The 22,316-nt window shown below is 53.5% G+C and overlaps 1 protein-coding gene across 3 annotated transcripts in view; it reads left to right on the top strand.

Annotated features, from left to right (window-relative positions):
* The window catches only part of NAV2 (neuron navigator 2), a 396,305-nt gene that overhangs the window by 348,308 nt on the left and 25,681 nt on the right, over positions 1-22,316 (top strand). For all 3 annotated transcript variants that reach the window (XM_075545975.1, XM_075545974.1, XM_075545973.1), the window contains 7 exons: positions 4,419-4,471; positions 10,091-10,114; positions 10,213-10,287; positions 15,088-15,171; positions 15,496-15,607; positions 17,469-17,614; positions 20,425-20,597. In XM_075545975.1, coding sequence (XP_075402090.1) covers positions 4,419-4,471; positions 10,091-10,114; positions 10,213-10,287; positions 15,088-15,171; positions 15,496-15,607; positions 17,469-17,614; positions 20,425-20,597 — 667 coding nt within the window. The remainder of the gene's footprint in view (positions 1-4,418; positions 4,472-10,090; positions 10,115-10,212; positions 10,288-15,087; positions 15,172-15,495; positions 15,608-17,468; positions 17,615-20,424; positions 20,598-22,316) is intronic.

The following is a 22,316-nucleotide window of genomic DNA, read 5'->3' as shown; positions in this document are numbered from 1 at the left end:
CAAGCAAGCACACGCTGCCTTATAAAGACCCAGGACCATTAGAGTATCATTAGGTAGCTGTTATTTATTCTACCTGGCACCAGACTCTCAGGCAGCACGGCTTTGGAAACTCTGGGCTGTCCACGTGACAGTGACAGAAAGAGCCAGCCCACAAGCAGCGTCTGGACGTTTAACGTAATGATTCACGCTGATGCACGGGGCCGCGGATCAGATCTGCCGTGGGTAGGAGCAGGGATGGGGCGGTTCCACTGTTAACTGACAGCTTTCTAACCTCACCTTCTAAGAAGTTTGACATTAGATTGGCTTTATTTCTTCCGAGGATGGGACATTCCAAACACAAAATAACCCTACTGCCACTCTGATCCGCAGTGACCCCCATGAGAAGGGCAGAGTAGAACTGCCCTTGTTGGGTTTCCAAGGCTGCACGTCTTTACCGCAACATGTTGCCAACACTGGTGGGTTTGAACTGCCGACCTTTTGGTTGGCAGCCGAGCAATTTAAGCTACCAGGGCGCATAAGAACAATGGAGGGCTTATTTAACGTGGTGGGGTTTTTGATTCCACTGGGTGAAGAAAGACTTTTTATTTCCATTGAGGCTATAAATTCCCAATGTGTCTTGTGTGAGGGTGGGGGTGGAGGAGGGGAGAACCTCCTATCATCTTTGCACCAGACACTCAATTGCTGGGGTCCGGTAGCATTCCAAAGCATCGTGACCCTACAGGACAGAGGAGAACTGACCCAGAGGGTCCAAGCCTGCAGACCTCGTAGTTACGGTGGTCAACTAGGTGCATCCTGTGCCGTAAAGCAGGATAGGAATTGCCAGGATTTAGCCCAATACTCGAGCAAGGTTCCCGTGTGGCTTAATAGCACTTTCCCTTCCGGGGGGTGTGGGACCCGTCAGTATGTAGATGAGATGCCTGCCTGGCCCAGATGACATGCTTCAAGTGATTTCAGGTGAATGCATTTTTACCCAATGCATTACGCCATCTAAAAGTCAACTCTAATAGCTCGCACTGAGGGGAATGCGCTAGGCATTTTACGACTGAGGCCCCGGGAGAGCTAAGCCAGCCCCCAGTGACTCCAGTGGACTTTGGGAAGAGTTTGCGCAGCCTGGAACGCAGGAGCATCCCCTGCCCGTTCATGTGCAGGCCTCGGGAGCAGAGCAGGTTAGTGACAGAGAACTCTGGTATGGCACTGGCTTGGATGTCTAGGCTCTGCAAGCAGATGTAATTGCCTCCCTAGGCAAGGACCCCTCCACAGTTGGGAGTGCCACTCTGGACAAGGGGCTCACTGCTGCTTCCCAGGCACTGACTCTGAAGGGGCCTCAGCCCTTTGGAAAAGCGCTGCTTCATTTTGCCGTAGTGCGTGGCGGCACGCGGTGGCTGTGTGGCCTTGGATGTCTCATGTGCATTTCGCCACATGACCCCGGCTGGGGCTTGGCACCGCTCACAGGAGGAAGGGCGCCAGCTGCAGTGGGCGAGGCAGGCCACGTTCAGTTGTGGGGTCGCCTCTGGAAATCCAGGAGTCTGTTTCTTTAGACCATAGCCTTGCAGCAGCCCTCACCCAGTGAGTGGAGTGAATTACAGAGTAGCCTGTCAGATGTGCTGGGCACTGCCCTTGAGCTGAGACATAGCTGGCAGCAGTGTCAACTTGTCCGTGTGCCTCTGAGATGAAGAAAGCCCTTCCGTTCACAGCCCTTCGCGGGCCTCAGGAAATGGTCTCCCCCAGCGTGTTTGTATACGTGGGATTGAAGGGTGCTACGTGCTACATCCCTCCTCCTGCCTGGCCTGAAATCATCATGCGCGCCCATGCACACTGTGTCATGGGGAGTTGTGTTTAACTAACTCACCCTTCGAACATGAGACCAGTAGACATTAGAGGCCTCAGTTATTATGTGAACATATTAACCCTAGAAGCCCGATAGACCATTAAATACCTTAAACTGACTTTCTTTTTCTTTTAAAAATCATTTTATTGGGGGCTCGTACAACTCTTATCATACTCCATCCATCCATCCATTGTGTCAAGCACATTTGTGCATTTTTGCCACCATCATTCTCAAACCATTTCTTTTCTACTTGAACTCTTGGTGTCAGCTCCTCATTCCCCCCTCCATCCCCCACCCTTCCTCCTTCATGAACCCTTGATAATTTATAAATTATTATTATTTTGTCATGTCTTACACTGTCCGACATCCCCCTTCACCCACTTTTCTGTTGTCCACCCCCCAGGGAGGGTGTTATATGTAGATCCTTGTCATCGGTTTCCCCTCCCCCCCTTCCCCTTCCCCTCCTGGTATCGTGACTCTCATTCTTGGTCCTGAGGGGTTTATCTGTCCTGGATTCCCTGTGTTTCCAGTTCCTATCTGTACCAGTGTACATCCTCTGGCCTAGCCGGATTTGTAGTGTAGAATTGGGATCATGACAGTCAGGGGCGGGGGCGGGGGGAGCATTAAAGAACTAGAGGAAAGCTGTATGTTTCATTAGTGCTACACTGCACCCTGACGGGCTCATCTCCTGCCCATGACCCTTCTTTAAGGGGATTTTGTTCCTTGATGCCTGATATCTGATCCCTTTGACAATTCGTGATCACACAGACTGGTGCGGTTCTTCCATGTGGGCTAAGTTGCTTCTCAGCTAGATGGTCGCTTGTTTATCTTCAAGCCTTTAAGACCCCAGACGCTATATCATTTGATACTCAGGCTCCATCGGCTGTTTTCACCACATTTGCTTATGCACCTGCTTTGTCTTCAACAATCATGTCGGGAAGGTGAGCATCATGGAATGCCAGTTTAATAGAACAGAGTGTTCTTGCATTGAGGGAATACTTGAGTGGAGGCCCAATGTCCATCTGCTATCTTAATACTAAACCTATAAATATGTGCACGTAGATCTATAACCCCATCGTAAACTGACTTTGTTATGGGGTGTGGGGCAAATGAGTCCTGGATGAAGAAGGTGGAGGCCTAGGCCCTTGCCCAGGAGGATGGGTGTACCTGGTGGTGTAGGGACAGCCTGTGAGCAAAAGGCACCTGCTGAGAACAGGGCTGGGGTGGCAAGCCACGAGCCACCTGAGCCCAGAGGCGGGAGGAAGCCTGTCCAGGTGATGGCCAGGGAAAAGAAGGAAGGTGCAGGGAGAAGACATACTGAGCTGGTCTTAGAGATGTACCCTAAGTTAGATGTACCCTAAAATCATGCCACTGCCACCGAGGCAGGAGAGTGCTCTACGGGGCATACATGGGAGAGCGGTGTGGGAGACTCTCCTTCTGTTCAGAAGACCCCCCCCCCCCCAACTGCCAGGTGGCAGGGCTTTATAAAGGCAGAGGGCGCGGTGGTCTGGGAAGGCAGCTGGAAGGATGGTTTAGACTGTCCGGCGAAGCAGTGCATCTTGTTTGGCAGGTGGCTTCTGCTGACTTGGATCCAAGTTCACTTCTTGGGTGGTCCTGGATGCCATATAGTGTGTGTGGAGCATCCAGATCACTGGCTGCAGGGCAGCATGAGTGGGGCGAGGCTCCTTCCACCTGTTGTCAGGAAAGCTGTGCCCAAGTCAAGGTCCTCGATCTCTCCATGGGGATGTTGTTGTTTTTCAAACAGGTTGCCAGGAGAGTCCCAAGAAAATGTCACCAAAGAGTCCCGTTTTCGCAAAGAGAAGGGAACCAGGAGAGATCGTGCTGTCAAGCTACATGAGAACACATCATTCCATGTCAGGCTGACGAGGGACCCTCAGGGCCTGCTAAAGGACTACGAACCAGAGTAGGCATCGAGACAGGAAGGGGACAGGGCTTTCTTGCCTTGTCACTCGTAGGCATGATACACTGAAGTTAAATGGAGAATCCTGATTACGCTGAACATGGTTGCTAAACAGTTTCTACTGCCTGGTCAGGATGAAGTCACATGGCTCCTAGCCTCTTACATTCAAAATAACCAGCTTTTTGCCTCCAGAGACAAGTAACAGTCAATAGTAGGGCATAAAATAGACATGTACATAGGCACAATTTCAACCCTAAGGGAATATTTTTCCCCTTTGTTCCAAAGATGGGAATAAAATATATGAAACAGTCCTGTCTAATTGCAGGTTGCCTCCGGGTAATGGGGTTGTGAGTCACGCAGGTTAAGGTGGTGAATATGCATCTCTGCACTTCTCTGTACTTGCATATTTTTACCCTGTGATCGTGTGTTGTTTATCTAGCACACAGGGGCGGAGGAAAGGAGAGTGGGGAAGTGGGCTCCCCGAGCTGGGTTCTCCCTACCTGGCACTCGCCATCCTCAGACCAGGAAGGGCGGACTCGCGGTGAGATGTGGTTCTGTGTGCGTGTCGATTCTGCCGGAAACGCCCTCCATGCTGCCCGCCTCCCTCTCCCTGGTGCCATCGCGGCGAGCTGTGCCTTCACCTTGTCTTCCTTGTTTCGTTTCTAACAGTTCACGGATCCTCGCTCTCCTTGGTCTCCAGCACATCGTCGGTTTATTCCACAGTGAGTATCAAGAATTACCTTTTGATGGGGCTTCCTGGATCAAGGGTCTCAAGAATCGGGTACAAGCTGCCCTCCAATGGGGCACATCTTCCTAAGGGTATCCCCTAACTAGGGAAGGAGATTCGAGTTGATCATCATGTGCCTGCTGATAAACTTGAGTGACCGTACGTTAGGACACGTTAGCGGCCCTGCAGGCCTGCTGGTGGATTTGGGGTGGGGAGTCTCTCCGTGCCTCAGTGTAATTATCTATGAAGTAGGAAGGGTAGCAGTCCCTATCGTATAGCGCAGGGGTCCTCAAACTTTTTAAACAGGGGGCCAGCTCACTGTCCCTCAGACCCGTTGGAGGGCCAGACTACAGTTTTAAAAAAGACTATGAACAAATTCCTGTGCACACTGCACACATCTTATTTTGAAGTAAAGAAACAAATGGGGCAAAAACACCCGGTGGGTCGGATAAACGTCCTCAGTGGGCCGCAGTTTGAGAACACCTGGTATAGGGAATGAGCTCCCTGGCAGAAAGGGGGCCGCCTGCCTCCCTAATAGGACCGCCTGGGAGCCCTAGGGGTCGTTCTGCTTTGTTCAGTAGCCCCTGTGAGTCAGGGCTGACATGGCAGCAATGGTACCCACGGGTCCATGGGAGGATCACATGTTCTCAGGATTACGTCTTACTGTAGTATGAAGTCTCAGTGACAAAGGCTTTTCTTGCTCTTGTTCATAGAGCCCGGCACTGTAAATACTCACATTACCGTATAGACGCGAGTAAAAGCCGAGTTTTCCAGCACATTTCTAGAGCTGTTTTTTTAAAAATCATTTTATTGGGAGCTCGTACAATTCTTATCACAATCCATCCATCCATCCATTGTGTCAAGCACATTTGTACATTTGTTGCCATCCTCATTCTACTTGAGCCCTTTATATGGGCTGCTCATTTCCCCCCTCTCTCCCCATTCCCCCTCCCTCATGAACCCTTCATCATTTATAACTTATTATTATTTTGTCATATGTTACACTGTCTGACGTCTACCCCCCGCCCTCTTCTCTGCTGTCCCTCCCCCAGGGAGGAGGCTATTCGTAGATTCTTGTAGTCAGTTCCCCTTTCTACCCCACATTCTCTCCACCCTCCAGGCATCTCTAATGCCTTTTATGTGGTAAAATCAGGTGCCTCGGCTGATCCTGGGTCGCCTTATACTCGAGTATATGCGGTATACATTTAAGTGGCATCATGCATGTAGAGCAGCAAGTAAGCACTCGTGTTCGGATTGTGCATCGCGGGATCTGTGGTGGGGCTCAGTTGTTGATAGCTATGTACCTACAGTGCTCCCTCTCCTCAGCTACCGCCACCGGTGGCTTCCAAAGACCAGGTGACTGTGCACAAATTGGACGGTACACAAATGGAGGAGGACCCCATCATTACATGCTTGCCAAACTGCTGAGATTCACGACCCAGCAGGTTGCCCCTAAGTCACCTGGCACGTTACTCATAGCTGTAGCCATCCCTGCCAGTGTCCGCTGCTGCCAGACTTGCGCCGCTCACGGACCGAAGAGCCCCACGACTGGCTTCTTACCACTGTCAGCTGTGTGAGTGTGTTAGTTTATTGCAAAGGCCAGATGTCAGTCAGTTAGCAAGATGGTAAGTGAGGAATCGATTCATTTATCGCAAAAAACTTTAGTTCTAGAATTCCCACAGAATAAAACGTATGTTGTTACTATGAATCCCTAAGTCTTTAACCCTAATTCTGTGGGGCAAAAAACTGTGCAAGTCATTTAAAAAAATAATACATTTCTGAGTTCTATAACAGGACAGACTGTCCATAGGCCCTTGTAAAAGAAGAGGCCATCCGAGAAGCAAGTTGAAATCACCAGTCCTGATTCTCCTGTCTCAGACCTGGGGCAAGCAAGCAGATCTCAGTGACTGCTGCCGTGGCCTCAGTGACAGGCTCTGGGAAGATACCTCATCCACCTTCCACCGCTGCCCCTCCAACTGTAATTTGCCTAACTGGTCACATTACCCGGCTTTCATTGTAAAGACCTCACATAAAGTATCTTCGGGACGGGATCATCGAAGATATTGCCTGTTGTAAAAGGCTTGGAGATGACTTTCTAGGCAACAGATAAGCTGTCTGTCTAGAGAGGAACGATGGGATGTAGGTACCAGGAATGGCACTTCCAACACAAAATTGATTCCACAATAGTTCTCGGTGCCCTGTGTGTTCCAGGCTCTGGGCCAAAGCCTGGGGTGATGGCCTAGGAGGGGTGGCGGGGGCGGGGGGGGCAGCTGGTGACAGGAAGCTGGAGGCACTGGGGCACTAAGGGATGTGGAGCTCTGCAGTGCCCTGGGGCCAGTGGTGTTTGCCGTCAACACAGGCGGGGGAAACGCAGTTCAGAAGAGTGACACATAGGCCGGCCTGCACCAGCCACGCTTGGCAGGAGAGCTCAGGGTCCCCAGCTTTGAGGATTCAGATCCCCGACGCCGTCACATGTGATAATTCCCGGGCCCCTTGGCGGGGGGGCGGGGGCGCCAGCTGTTAGAGTCTCGTGCAGTGCAGGGTGCCTGCTCCGGTAGCTGTTGTTCTGGACGTGTGGACATGAAGCTGGTGTTTGCGTCACATGTGAACTTGCCCTTTCTGAGTGGACGTAAACTCACAATCTACCCCCAAACACCTAATCTTAGTTTGGTTTTAAATTCCATGCTTATCTGGATAGCAGCCGACCTGGAGTCTAATCTTGGATCTTTGATCTCTCTGTGTGGCTTTGAACAAACCACCTCACGCTGGGTGTCTCTCGGCTTTGCTCCAGGTGCTGGGGGGTTTGGCGAGCTGGTCCCTGGGTTCCCTCCACCCCCGGAGGCCTCAGAAGTCAGAATCAGGCCTTAGCTGTGCTTTGTCTAAGGGTAGAGGCCTCTATTGAGAGGTTCAAGCTAGTCTGGCAGGTGACTGTGTTCGTGCTGGAGGAGTCTGCTAGTTGTGAGAACTGCAAACCCCGCTAGATTCTGACGCCCCCAAGAACCTAGGTGTGGCTCCGTAGCTACCATTAGCAGCCCGGTGGTGAGGGGACATTGAAGCGAATGCTCGGGTGTAAGTGTTAAGATTTACGCAGCGCAGTTCCAGTTTGACGTCTGAAACCGAGATCTCTGAGGAATCTTAAGTTGCCACGGACCCAGACCAAAGAGCCAGCTGACCAGCTGATGGTGGTTGGGCTTCTTGGGTGGCAGGAAGGCCGAGCTGTTGCTTGCCATCGAGCCGATCTGGATTCGCAGAGACGTGTGTGTGCACAGACTGCACCCCCCCCCCCCCCCCGTGGTTCTCGAGGCAGCGACCATTCAGCCCGATGTTCACTGTCCTGGAGAAGTCATGGCCAGCCCTTGGAGCAGAGGACATCTGAGTTGGCCACATCTGGCCTAAGACTTGCTTTCTGGGCTGACAGGGAGCAGTAACTGAGCTCCCAGGAGAGCTGCTGAATGAACGTGGCGTAGCTTCACCGGGACTTCCCAGGTGGACAGAAGAGCAACGCCATGGGGACGAGACGCTGCTCCAGGCTGCTGCTGGGAACAAGGGCCCAGCCCAAGAGGCGGTGGGCACAGGCGCAACCGTGTGGGGAAGGACTGGCCACGCCTGGTGATGGCAGCGTTCAGAGCAGGGCCGGTCGTGTGTGGATGGGTCGGCCTGCCACCAGGCCTCTGCTAGCCTGTCAGAGAGGGAGGGTGAGCCTGACGTCAGCGTGCGCCTTTCAGCGAGCCTCCCTGAGGATGTGGTTTCATGGGAGAGCAGGAGAAGGGGCTGGTGAAGACCAGAGGCTCTGGCGCCAGGCTGCCTTGGATCGATCCCAGCTGTGACCGTGGGCTCCACTGCTCTGTGCCTTTGCTCCATTGCAAACCAGAAAGCACTGGCCGTAGTTTTTACACAGAGGGCTACCTTGAGGGTTAAATGAACAAGGGATGGAAGGCGCGCACAGCGAGCTCTCATGGGGACTCACTCCCTAAGTGCTGGTGGCTTCCAGCAGAACGTGGGCCCACGAGGGCGAGCCTGTAGGCTCTTCAAGCCGCAGCCTGGGCTGGCACATAGAAGGAAATGTGGCAGGCAGATGGACGGACCGAGGGATCTTCTCAGGGAGGAAAGAGTGCGCACGAAGGACATGCACCCCAATCTTCTGAAAACGTTCATTAGATGAAATTGTCCAGGGGTGCATGCATGGGCTACATACTTAACCCCTCTGCGTCTCACAAGGCAGACAAAGAGCCTGCTTGATGGGATTCCTGCATGGGTTCAATGCTTTGACCCCAGTGCGTTTCAAGATTGGTTGCTAATGTTAGCAGCCAGCCTGGGGGGAGGAACAGGAGGAAGGGCACTGGGTGAAGGCCGGGCAGAGAGGCGGTCACTGAGGAGACAACTGCCCACCTGTCTCAGCCTACGGGCGGGAGACCTAGAGTCAGGGTTGCAGAAATAGGCAGGCGTCGGTGCTCATTTCTTATTAAATAATGGTTTATCACAAGTAAAACGGGATGAGGATTGTACAGAGAGGTCCTAGGACAAAATGGGGGCCTTACTGATTGGCCCTCACCTGCCTGGTTGGTCCTCTACCCTGAAGTGCAGGTGGTGGAATGGTGAGGAGGACAGGGATCCCCAGTGTTTCCAGGAATGGGTGGTGCGTGTCTCCTTTCTGGGCCCCAAGGAGAGGAAAGCTGTTCTCCCTGCAGCAGAGTCCGCCCACCCACTCCTCTTCCCCTTATGGGAGGAGAGAGAGAGAGAGAGAGAGAGAGAGAGAGAGAGAGAGAGAGAGAGAGAGAGAGAGAGAGAGAGAGGTCGTGTGGCATCTCCGACTGAGTCCCGCCGGCACGTGGTGAGCATCATTGAAGTCCATATCAGGATGAAGAACCCCAGGCTTTTATGCCCAGGGGCCCAGGTAATCTAAGGAACAGCAGGCAGGGAGTCAGGAAGACAAAGACCACCCATATCCGTGGCCAGTAGGGGCGCTCAGCCGCTCTTGCCTCGGAGGAGTCCTGCTGGTGTTTTCCAGTTGGGCTGCAACCGGCCAGCTCGGCAGTTCAAAACCTCCAGCTTGCCCTGTGCGAGAAAGACGGGGCTTTCTCCTCCGGTGAACAGTTTGTCTCAGAAACTCACAGGGCCAGTTCTGCCTGGTCCTGTGGGGTCGCTGCGAGTCAGCGTGGACTCGGTGGCAGGTGAGTTGACTGAGGGGGCTCCTCGGAGCCGGAGCGAGAAGAAGTGAGGATGCACTGCTGCCGTCCACGGTTCTCCCTGGTCCCCAGCAAGGTGACCAGATAGCATAGAATGTCCACTTACGTTCAGGACTAAGATCCACAACAAGTAACAGTTTAGAATGCTGACACCCCTACTGTGTGATGGGGTAACTTGTACCCCACATCTCACTCACAAAGGCCTTGTCTCCACACATGAGGAGGGCCGCACTGAGTCCTACTCGCTCAGCGTCTTGTGCTGTTTGGATTTGGCCCTTTCTGGTGGGACAGGCGAAGGAGAGCAGTTTCTCTGCAGAAGCACTCTAGGGGAGACTGCTGTCGGGGCCCGAATATGGGTTCCCCTCGGTTTGCACTCTGCTCTTGGGTGATCCTCCACGGGTCTAATTCTCCTCCCGTTTTCTTTGCAGCCGGAAGAGAAGTGCCAGTCAGAGGTAAGGGCTTCTGCTGTCAACATTTCCGTACGTTATTACCCAGCTCAACCTGGGGATGGACTACCGAAAGCAGGCGACTGACCCTTTCTCACCTGCAGATTCGCAAACTGCGGCGGGAGCTGGACGCGTCCCAGGAAAAGGTTTCTGCTCTGACCACTCAGCTGACAGCCAATGTGAGTACAGGCATGGGTGGAGACCATCTGTCTGTGTGTCTGTTTGTCTGCAGCCACTGCTGCTTCTGAATGTTCCTGAAGGCCTCCTGCCTGCACAACACAGAGGGAGCACGGTGTAATAGAAGGAACACAGTGTGTGTCAGAACCGGGGCGGATGTCGGCTCTGTGAATCATCTTGGAGCTAATGGAGGGGGCTGATAATACCCCTCGGATTGTCATGTGCGCACTCAGAAAATCCCGTCTGAAGAAGAAAGAAGGGGGGGGGGTAGAATGAAATCCAGGTCTCCCCAAGGACTAGCCAGCCGCTCTGTAATTCTAACACACAATTACATGTTCAGGCGTCACTGCCAGCCGGCATTCACCTCAGCGTCTGCTTGAGTGCCAACTCTGCCCAGGCGCTGTAGGTTCAGTGTAGAAGCAAGCAGTCACTGTTCCTTAGCATCCCGCCTCTGGTCCCGCAGAGCTGGACACTGTTAGGATAAAGGGGGCAGGGTGTGGGGATACATCGGAGGGTGGCCTAGCTCAGTCTGGGGATGGGCCATCAGGAAGGCCCCCTGGAGGAGGTGACATCCGAGTGGAGTTCTGATACGATCGTGTTGAGGGAGGCTGCATGGAGGGCCAAGGCAATAGATATCGACGGGTTTGGAAGCTGTAGGCAGCTTGGCGTGGTTGGGATCTGGAGCTCAGCGGCGGAGGGCTGGAGGACATCAGGGGCATGGAGAAAGGTTGGGGTCAGTCGGCTGAGTGGCTTGGCCGTGGGGCTGAGTTTGGGCCTTGTCCTGCGGTCGGCAGTAAGTTTGAAGGGCTCAGACTTGATCTGTGGATGATCCTGGCTACACAGGCGAGGGCAAGAGTCTCTGAGACCAGGTTTCCTCACCGGGGCTCCCAGCCCAGCCTGGGATGCTGCTGACCCGCTGAAAGCCACTTTGGAAGGCTGTCTTTTCTTTAACCAGTCAGTCCTCAGACTTGAGCATTGGCCTAGAGCTTTTACCCACTATTCTCCGTGAGGAGCCAGGTGTTAAAGCAAGAGGCTGGGGGGTGGAGAGCCTCGGAAGAAGGAGCAGAGGCAGCCGTCGGAGACTCTCAGAGTGCAGTGGTCACCAGACGCGCGGGGCCCTTTGAGTCAGAATCGACTCGAGGGCAACTGGTGGGTTCCCGGTTTGAGCCCGAGTCCCCTCGGCAAAGTGGCACGGTGGTTAAGGGCTGCTTCTGTCAAGCCCGGGGACCCTGCCGGACATGGCACGTCTCCTCTGTCTGTCCCCTCGTCAGCATCGACTGGGCAGCAGCCCGCCCCAGGAGACCCGTTCTCTTTCGCATCTGCATGGGCAGTGGCTAGCCCAGCGCTCACGCCTCCGTTACAAGTTCCGTACTTGGCTCCTGCTGTCACTGCTATTCCTGGACTCCCCTGGTGGCGCTGTGGGTTAGACTTTGGACTGCTGTCCCCATGGTCAGCATGTAAAAGCCACCAACCCCTCTGTAGGAGAGAGATGAGGCTGGCTGTCTGCTCCCATGAGGATGTGTAGTCTCAAAAGCCCTGTGTGGTCGCTATGAGTGAGTCAGGATCGGTGCCATGACAGTGGGCTGGAGGTCAGCACTGTTGTGCGCCCCCGCCCCCCTTTCTGGAACGCTACCTTTTTCGGCATACTTGACTCCTGTTTTGTAATTATTTTCTTGACCTCTCCCCGCCCCTCCAGTGATGCTCCTGAAAGCCCATCAGGAGTGGATGTGAGCACTGAGCACTGGGGTGGAAATCCTATCCAGAAAGGGGGCGTGGGGTTCTTTCCCCGTTGATGCTGCCTCACTCTGCACATTCACAGCCAGGGCTGCCCCCACCCACCGGCCAGGGGCTGCTGTGTGAAGTCCACACGCCTCAGGCCACCAAGCCCCTCTCCTGGTAGAGAAGCCCAGCCCTCTTCTCATTCACTGACTTACATGAGCTCCACTTCCGCCCTGCAGTGGCCCCGCACCGCCACTGGGGCCATTTGGGCCCGCTAGTCCAGCAGGGTCAGAGGGAGAGAGCTCCCTTCTCTTCTTCCCCAAGTGTGTGTTTGCCCCTCACAAAGGCCACGGAGTCCCGCATTGTGGTAAAGTCAATATTTAGCCTTACCACACACCGCAGGCGGCACTAGCCTGCTTCTTTGTTGGCTGTCGTCTCGCAGGCCAAGCTGTGTTTGTTTTTCTAGGGCAAACTGCTCACAGCCCCCTTCCCGGGCTGTTTTTCCACCACTCGTGTGTGTTTTCCCTGGGAATGTGAGAATGGCGATGGAGGGGAAGGTCACTGTGTGGCTGGGAACCTGGCTCGGGACCGAGCTGCACTCCTGGCACCAACACACCCACACCCACACCCACCCACTCACCGACCCACCCACCCACCGCTGGGTTTGCCGGCAAGTTGAGCCCCTGTGCCGTGAACTGGCTGCTCGGAGCATATGCGGCTTCTCCATTAGCTGGCCAAACCCCTTCCTTGGCAACAGGCTTCCTGGGGTGAGCGCTGTGTTTTTGCTTTAACTTGGAGAGAAAATTGGGAGGCTGAAGTAGAACCGTGAGTGGCAACCAAGCACACCATGGAAATACATAGGAAGGTAGTCATTTCAACGTGTCTGTTCGGCTTGTAGTGCCTGGACAGTCGCCATGGTCTCTAGGGCCTGCCCTGTCTCCTTCTCCCTCTGGACCTGTCTGTAGTGGATTGGCTGTGAACACACCTTGGTCAGTTGGGCAGATGAAAGCCTATGCTTTTATCTTATGGGGTAGGGCGTTTTCTCAGTTTTTAGTAGGAGAGGGTGTGCATGTAGAAAGAACAGCTGTGCTGTTGAGCCTACGCTGAGTTATCCCTGTCTGATGACGTCTCTGATCCACCCTTCCCTGAGCCGCCCCACAAGCAGGGCAAGACATCTTCCCCAGCCCTCTCTTCTCCCCTTCCTCTTCCCGGTGTGCATCGGCCCCCGCGTCCTGGAGCTCTGCAGCCTAACTGAACCGCACTCTCCCAAGAGTCCTCTCAGGAGTCCTCGGCCCATTCTGCTTCCCGGGGTGTCCCCCATCTCGTTTCTAGGGCCTTCTCTTCTCTCTGTCTCCCTGTATTTTCAGAGAACACATCTTCTCCTATTCCCACCCATCACATGCTTATTCCCAAACTTCCTCCTGCCCTCCACGGTGCCCCTTCCTTCAGTGGTGGCACACTTGTGAACGAGCGTCTAGAGCCCTTTCCCCCATGTTGGCATGCCCGTGCCACAGTATCCAAGGAGAAGCACATGTCCCCCCTTTTACAGATGCAGAATCGAAGGCAAGAAGCTTGCTCAGAACTGTGAAGACTCAAAGGAATGAGGAGGATGAGCATGGAGAGCCTCTAACTAATCCTAATGCCCCCTGCTTCTGGGTACCGTTGTTTCCAGCTCATAGCGACCCCATGTGACAGAGCTGAGAAATGCCCCCAGAGTTTCCTAGGCTGGCTGCTTCTTTAGAGGAGCAGGTCTCCACGTCTTTCCCCTGGGCGGCCTTAGGGGGGTTTAAACTGCCCGCCTGTCGGTTCACAGCAGAGCACTGCCCCCAGGCTCCTCTCCATGCCACGCCAGGGTTCTCTTTTTCCGCCCTCCATCCCCTCCCGCTCCTGCATGTTCCGAGGGACTTCGTGATGTCAGCCAGGGCGAGGTTCTCGGCTCTTCTTCGGCTCGGGGTCCATCCTGCCTGCTGCTCTCGCATGGCTACACTGGGGCACTCCAGAATCCCCCTTTCTTAGATGGGGTTTGGCTGACTGAGGGCTCTCTTCGCTGGATTTCTAGACACTGTTCAGCACAATTGTTTTGAGAGCGGGGTGGGGGGACAGACCATGAAAGTCCATTCTTTATTCTTGGATCCTCATCAGCCAACCAGGATTTCACTCTGATTGGTGCTGTGTCTGAAGGAGGCTTAGGCCTTGGTCACAGAGTGCTCTGGAAGACAAGAGTACTGGCAGGGCAGCGACACAGTTCTCCCGCCTGAAAGACACGTTCTGCTTTGTTGTTCAAAGCAATTTAATATCTTGAACAAAATGGATGCCTCTGTTACCTGTCACCGGGGGCATTTTCTCTCTCTCTCTCTCTCTTTTAAAAATATACAAGACCACGACAGCAGAGTGCGAATGTGCAGGGGACCCTGGGGACGCCGTACTTACTCCCTGGGGAAGTTGGTAGGGTTGCTCTCCAAGGAGATCACCGATTGGCCTCACAGTGGCTTTTTATTGGCTGGGATGATCAGACACAGTACGCCAACCTCTTGGCTCACTCATTCTACAAACATGCTCTACAAAGTGAGCCTCGTGGGTGAGCTTGGTGCTCAGTGAGCACAAGGGCATCTTAGGATGCATTGGGGGAACCAGGCATAAACCCACCCTCAGAAGGCCATGTGCATTCTGAACTGAACTCTGCTACTGCAAAGCACGGGGAAGAAAAACAACGCGCATGGGTCAGTGAGTATCAGGGAGCCTGCCCAGCCCGGGGTGTCAGGGAAGCAGGAGCGGAGATCTGAGACGAATGTGTAAAAACTAGGCGATCCAGCAGGGGTGTCGTGGGAAGAGCATTCCCGGTGGAAGGGAAAGTATGTACAAAGGGTCCGAGGTCGGAAAGAGCACAGGGCATTGGAGGATGTGAAAGGCAGGGGCAACCAGATGTCAGAGTGATAGGAGAGGGATCCCAGAGGAAGCATAGGGAGAGGGGCTTGATGAGGTGGCCACATCAGGAGTTCACGTTCAGGCTGTAAGATCTAGCGTCTTGTAGGCACTTGGACCCCGCAAGGCATCGTAACCATGGCTGTGTCTTCTCTCCGCAGGCTCACCTTGTGGCAGCCTTTGAGCAGAGCCTTGGAAACATGACCATCAGACTCCAGAGTTTGACCATGACAGCTGAGCAAAAGGCAAGGCAGAAAGGATGCTTCTTTGCTGTTGTTGATGTTTGCTTATTGTTTCTCTTTCCCTGACTGGGGTTAACAATACACCAAAATATAGTACTGCCTTTCATTTCTGATAAATGTGTAGAGTTTAGTGTACTCCTGAACTCTGAGGGGCTTTGTCATACCGTTCTTTTAATGGCCTCATTTCTACCTGTTGGAAATTGAGCAGCTAAGACCAAGTTGTGGTTGAGCGCTTGAGCCCCCACTGCCCTTGCTGCACGCTAAGGTGTGCATTCTCTGTGCAGAATGATTGTAGGATTCTCTTTTATTTCCTTCTCTTTTCCACAGGATTCAGAACTGAATGAGTTAAGGAAAACCATTGAGCTACTTAAGAAACAGAATGCAGCTGCCCAAGCTGCTATTAATGGAGTCATTAACACACCAGAGCTCAACTGCAAAGGTAAAGTGGCCGAAATAGCCCTTAGACCAGGCTCTCCGCGGTGACTAGCAATTCAGCCACAGGCAGGATGCGGAAATGGAAGCAGACCTAACTGTTTCCTATATGAGTATACTAGAGTGGGAAACGGAAAGGGAGACGTTCCGGGCAGAGCCCTGGAAAGGGAGCCGCGGAAGCGGGGAAGTGATCCATCCCTTTCAGGCGCTCGATGCAGCAGACTAGATTGTTGCCAGGACCGTGGAGAAGTGAGAACACATTCCAAGTGGTGAGGTTGGCATCACCTCTGAGCCAGGTGCCATTGTGTCGGACTCTGCTGTTCAGGAGCTCTGGTTGCTGTTCGCCACGGTGCCCTTGTTTTCTAGAAAGGAGCTTCAGATTCCCGTACGGTGTTGATTCCTGATCTTTCCTGTTCTTGTTCCAGAACACGTACATCTTACAAGTCCAGGCTCCATTCAGTTTGATGTCAGTGACCATGGCTGAACCAAGGAGAATAGATTTCAAGCACTAGTTCAGGCAGACGAGTCACCTGCCCTCCTTAGGACCTCTCCCACAATGCAACTGCTGGAGGACAGGGACTTGTAACCGGTTTTAACCGGGTTAGGCACTCTTAACCTAGGGACTCCTGGCTCTGTGCACATGTGCATTCCAGCCATCCTCTCCTCAGCTATGTTGGAGATGAAAGGAAATATGTTTCTGTTGGCCAGTGCCAATGTTTCATGGCCCTAAATTTCACAAACACGGATTTTTTTTTCATATTGATGTTTGCTCCACTGAAATGACTTTATCTTTTTTTTTTTTGCCCCCAAATTATTAGTGAATCGCTCTGCCCATGTATCTTTTAAACTTTTTTCAGGGGGTGTGTGGGCTATTGAATTCTGGCCATAGCAACAGTAAAAGTAATAATAATACTAATGGGCAATGTATGGAACACGTACTGTAGTCTACGCACAGTGGTGTTTTAAAGATTTGACTATTTCCTCCCTTAAACAATGTTGTGAGCATGGCTTTCCTCTTTCCGTGGCTGACAGCAATGCATTTCCGAGGAGAGTCGCTTGCCGTGGACCACAGAGTTGTAAGGCGCAAGGCCGTGTGACTGTAGAACAGGGGCCTTAAAAATAGGCTCGGGGGTCCTGGCGTACTCATGAGGAAAATGATCTCTAACCCTTATTTCTGGACCGCTGCTCTCAGTGTGGTTGCAGATATCAGGCCTCCTGGAAGAAGTTAGGATGGTGTTGAAAGGACAGGATGAGCAAGGGCTGGCTGGGCAGAGTGGAAGGACAGGAACACTCCCGGCAGAAGGAGGGCCCGTGGAGGGAGAAGGGCTTGGCATTGTCAAGGGGCTGAAAGAAGGCCAGTGTGGCAGGAGCAGAGAGAGAGAGAGACAGACAGAGACTGACTAACCATGAAGGTGACTATTACTAGGATCCCAAACGGAGCATTTTCTTCCATCGAAGGCTCCATGTGTCCCAGGTGGTGCAGACACGTCGTAGACGAAAGGATAGCAGTGAGGAAGGAGCTCACCCCCGACGCTAAGTCAGACAGCTGTCAGTATGCGTGTGACAGGCCACCTCCTTGAAACACAGCGGTGCATGGGGGGCCGGGAGTCAGAACTGACTCCACTGCAGCTGACAGCGAGGCTGGAGAGAGGTGGCTTTGGTGAGGATTCTCTCAGCTACCTCTGGGGGAGGGCGGGAGGAAGACTCCTCACCGAGTGCACGAGAGAAGGCCCAGCACCTGCTGAGGGCTCGGAAAGCAAAGGTTCGCAGCAGGTACTGTCTCAGGGGAAGGAAGCCTAGGGTTCCCAGCTGTGTGAATGCAGGGGCGAAGGGGTCCTGACACCCGGATGCTTGCCTCTGGCCTGCAGGCAACGGCTCCTCCCAGGCTGCAGAGCTCCGCATCCGCAGGCAGCACTCTTCCGACAGCGTCTCCAGCATCAACAGCGCCACCAGCCACTCCAGCGTGGGCAGCAACATAGAGAGCGAGTCCAAGAGAAAGAAGAGGAAGAACTGGGTACGTGCACATCCGAAGACACCTTGCCCACAGACTGTGCCAGCCTTAGGACCTGTGCCCCCGAGGATCCCAGATAAAGCCCAGGCTAGCTAGCCCTTAACATCAGAACGCAGACTTTTGGGAAGAGATGCGATGAACTGGTTTGTGGATAGGTTTTTCTGAAAGTCAGGGCTGTGCTCAGCCACACACGGCGATTTCTGAAATAACCACCACCTTTTAGTGTTTCTGCTTCATGAGACTGTATGTGAGTCACTCATCTGTCATTTCACGTGTTAGTTCCTTCTCGTTATATGGTGATCGCAGTTTTGGGGAGTAGAACCATGGCTCTTTCTGTATGTTCTTCTTGGTTCCAATTTTTGTTTTCACAGCACAAGTTAGCCATAGCGAACCATACCAAAGCGCATAGTTAGTCATAATCCTTGTGATGCAGTTACATCTAGCAGAGCATCACACAGACCTCAGGGAATCCGACCTAGCTCGTCCCATTTGATGGGGAATGTGTGGAGTGTAGTGGAATCGTCTAAACAAGGCGTTAGACCTGAAAATGTTGACTGGGATTAGTCTGCATTGCAACAGCGTTCCTCTGTAGTTGGTTACAAGTTGGACTGTGATCCCGAAAAGTCAGCAGTTCAAAACCACCAGCCACTCACTCCTCGGGAGAAAGACGGGACAGAAAGTCTTGGAAACTCACAGGGGCGGTTTGACCCTGTCCTAGATGCAGGGTAGCTATGAGTTGGTGTTGACTCAGTGTTTTAAAGTTTCTCGACAAGCTACTTGAACTTCTTCATAGTGATGTATGTCTTGGACAATTTTTCCTACTCTCTGGGAAAATTCTAACCCCTTCCTTTTTTTATTTTTTTTAGTTTGACTCCTTGCCTTTGGTGCCAGGATTTCTCAAACTGCCCATGACTTGCATTTGTCAGTGTTGGCAGGGCCGTGTTCCCATCGTAGCTGTGCTGTCTCCATTCATGCGTACATGCCCTCATTCTGTGTCACCTTGGATGGGTGGCGAGGTCTAGTGGAAGCAAGCACTCAAGGACAGGCACTGTCGGGACTTGAGGACTTGCGCAGGAAGCAAGCTCAAAGGCTAATCGATGCGGCCCTCTCCTTACTTTTAAAAATTGCTAATGGCTTTTAAGTCAACTCATCTGCTATAGCTAAATATAACTAACCCATTAGTCCATGCTTTCGTTACTGTTAGACTATTGATAAATATGATCTGCCCTGATCATCAAAATAATGAGAATTGTTTTCTGTAAACAATAGCAGCTTTCGATCTTCTTAGCTTTAAGACAAACCTTGACTGTCAGTGAAATCTGGAAGATAGATCAGTTGCCTACTCATTTAATCCCAGAGTTTAATTCTGCTTCATCTTTGTCATCTCCTTTTTTGCCTGAAGTTTTTATCGGGGGGTAGAGGCAAAGACTTGGGGTGCTGCCAAGTCCTGGTATTTCTGTGACTACCATCTGGGAAGACGATGAATGAAGGAAACTGGAGAGAAATTGTATGTAGGTCTACCCACAAACTGGAGTACCTGCAAAAGCAGTTTCCTTTTGATGAGACACAGGTGGGGGGTGGGGGAATATCACCTGTTTCCTGAATTTCTCACCTGCTAAAAACTAAAAAAAAAAACAAACAAAAAAACACCCCAGAATGTATTTTTAGAAGGAAAAAAATTTTTTGAAAAAAGGAAACTACTTTTTAAAAGACCTTGATTCAAGATGAAACTGTCTTCAGTGGTCTGGAAAGAAATACTCCTTACCATGGCTTTCAGAAAAGACATTACCCTGTCATTTTTTATGTTCTCACTCAAATCTTCCGGTCCGCCTCATGGCTTAGGGAGAGTCTGAAGTCCCAGGTCCTTTCCCCCAGTCTAGTTAAAACATTTCTCAACCATAGTGGGGTGTTCCGAGGAACCAGGGAGATGGTGTGCTCCTGCTTATTGTTTTATCCCTTATGGAAAAGGGGAGCAGGGACCCTCAAGCAGACATAGCAGAGCAGACCCCCAGCCATGCTGGGCCCAGTGAAGCAGCAAAGAAGATACCATCGCCGACAAAAGGAGGCAGGGCCCCGATTCCACTCCCCAAATTCAGGCGTAGAGAGGTGACTGCTGGGAGGAAAGTCGGGGGAAGGCGCACAGGAAGTGGGGAGGGGACTGTCATTCCCAGCAGACTGGCGAAGCTGGAAGGAGTTAGATCGTAGCGAGCTCCCAACCCGCCATCTGCTTCCTTTGGCGATGGAGGGGGTGCCGTGAGGCTTTGAAACCTCCATGCGTGCTGTGATTGGCCATGTCTCGTCTGAAGAAGCCCCCAGCTTTCCCTGTCACTGGCTTCTCTGTTAAAAATTGTCTTTTCTCCCCCCCTCCCCCATTCTTGCTTGCGTCTTCTCTGGCAGGTCAATGAGGTAAGCAAGACCGACTTTCATGTCAGACACCAAGCTAACCCATCCACGGATATGACTAACCTCATGTGCATCTGTCACCATGTCTGGCTGTCCGTCCTGCTTGGCTGCTCTGTAACCTCATCTTCCCAGTGTCTGTTGCTGAGCCAGGCCCTGCCTGGCTGCCGGCGTCTAGTGTTGAGCCAGGAGCAGGCATGAACGTTACCACAGGCCCAGACCTTTGAGCTGCCCACACCAGATCACTCTTCTTCCCTGTTGCACGGATTGCCGAGAGCCAGGGGCAGCGTTGCTCCGCTGGCGGGCAGAGACCCCGGCGAGCATTCGGGCGCTCTTTTGCCTGCATGTCTCTATTTGGCCAGGGCTTGAGCGTGGCTGCGGCCCCCGCCAGGCTGATGGTCCTGTCTGTTCAGTTACGCAGCTCCTTCAAGCAAGCTTTTGGCAAGAAAAAGTCTCCAAAGTCGGCGTCTTCTCATTCAGACATCGAGGAGATGACGGATTCTTCGCTGCCTTCTTCGCCCAAGTTACTGCACAACGGTCCCGCAGGGTCCACGCCTCTGCTGAGAAATTCTCACTCCAATGCCCTGTAAGTCTGTCTGTGGGGGTAACACTGGTCAGATGACATCTCTGGTTCCTTAAAGCCGCTCACACACTCTGGTTTCCTGAACCTCCGTGTCTTGCTTCCTTAGGGCCGCACGTGAGCTCTCAGAAATTTAGGCTGGGAGCAAACCCCTTAAACTCACTTTCTTTCCATTTCCTTGTATGTCGAATTGGGATGAATCTCATTCTTCCCTGAGGAGGGAATCCGCCGGGCAGGTGCGAGTGTACGAGAATTGGATCCGTCCGCTATGAGAGGGAGGTGTGCTATGGGCGTGGGCACTTCTCGCTCAGTTCTGACTCACGCTGAGACAAAACTTAGCTGACACGAGGATGAGGCAGAAAAGCCTGCTCCACACTCACAGAAGCCTTAGTTACACACAGTATCTGTTGTTTCTCAGCACCGCCCTCTGTCTCGCTCGCCCAGCCCTGAAGACCCCTGGGCCGCTCCACATGGACAGGCCTTCCTTTGCTCGCTGGCGTTCTGCTAGACGCTCGTCCCCTCAGCTGGTCTTTGTGTGGGTGGAGGGGGGTGCTCATTCCAGCCACTGCCCCCTCGTTTCCCACTCGTCACCGCGGGCCATTTCCCCCATCAGTCGCATCCCCATCGGAGAACCTCAGAGCCAGACAGCAGCAGCGAGCACAGGCCAGGAATGGCTTGGGATGGTCAGGTGGGGCCCGAGGGTCAGCCCAGGAGGTGTCCCAGCTGCCTGCCTGCAGCCACGGGCAAGGTTGCCCCTGTCCTGTTCAGAGAGCCAGCTGTCAGGAGCAGGCCATCTGAGCAGAACCCCACTCTCCCTCTTCTGAAGGGAGATGGCCAACAGGGGTGCTAGCCAGACTCCACTCCTGGGGCCTCAGGGGTGAATCGGGACTCGGCCCAGTTCGTTCGACTTTGGAGGCGCTGCTCTGCCAGGCCCCCAGACCCTGCTAGCCACCATGCACACAGGTGGGAAGTGACAGACCTAAATCTAACACCTGGATGACCGTGATTAGAGGTCCATGCGTGAATTACAGTCGTGTTAGGATCCAGAGGTTGTTGGCAAGAGCTGTGGGTTGAGTTCTGAGGGGGGTGAGCTGCATGGCAGGGGCGGCTGCCGTGTTCACTGATCGGGAGCAATGGGTGCGGCCACAGCCTGGGCCCTGCGGCTCCATGGCTCAGGCTGCTGCCTCCTTCCAAGCCCAGCACACGTGGCCCTCCCGGGCAAGTGGCTGGCTGTGTGAACATGGGCCCGCCAAGCCCTCTGCCCAGTGCTCTGGGCCCCTCCAGCAGGCGGGCGGGGGCAGGGTTTTGTGGGTTGGGCCTCTGCCCACCCGCAGTTCACTGACAGGGCTCTGGGCCATGCCGTCTACAGGGTGGCCAGTCCGATGTGAGAGAGGTGACGGGTGTTGCTCTGCAGGACTCCAAGAAGCCGGGAGCCAGAGCCCTCCTAACCACCGCGCTCCCCAGAGGGGCTGGGTGGGGCGGCTCTGGCCCCCGGCCCTTCCCTGACATTCCACAGCCTCCACGGCCCCTGGAGATGTGTGGTTCGGGTCTGGTTTTCCAGAGGGCGGGCAGCGAGCACACAGGACTGTAAACAGGCGCCGAAGCCCGTGCAGGAGCGGTTCAAAGCAGCAGCTGTGGGCGGATGGGGGTGGGGGGGAGTGGGGGGGTGGGGGCTCATGCTCAAGAAGCTGCGGTCTGTGGGCAAGAGGCCGGGCAGCTGTGCGG

Source organism: Tenrec ecaudatus, chromosome 4, assembly GCF_050624435.1.
Source record: "Tenrec ecaudatus isolate mTenEca1 chromosome 4, mTenEca1.hap1, whole genome shotgun sequence".
Lineage (NCBI taxonomy): Eukaryota > Metazoa > Chordata > Mammalia > Afrosoricida > Tenrecidae > Tenrec > Tenrec ecaudatus.
The sequence above is the reverse complement of the archived record's forward strand: the minus strand, read 5'-3'. Positions and strand labels throughout refer to the sequence as shown.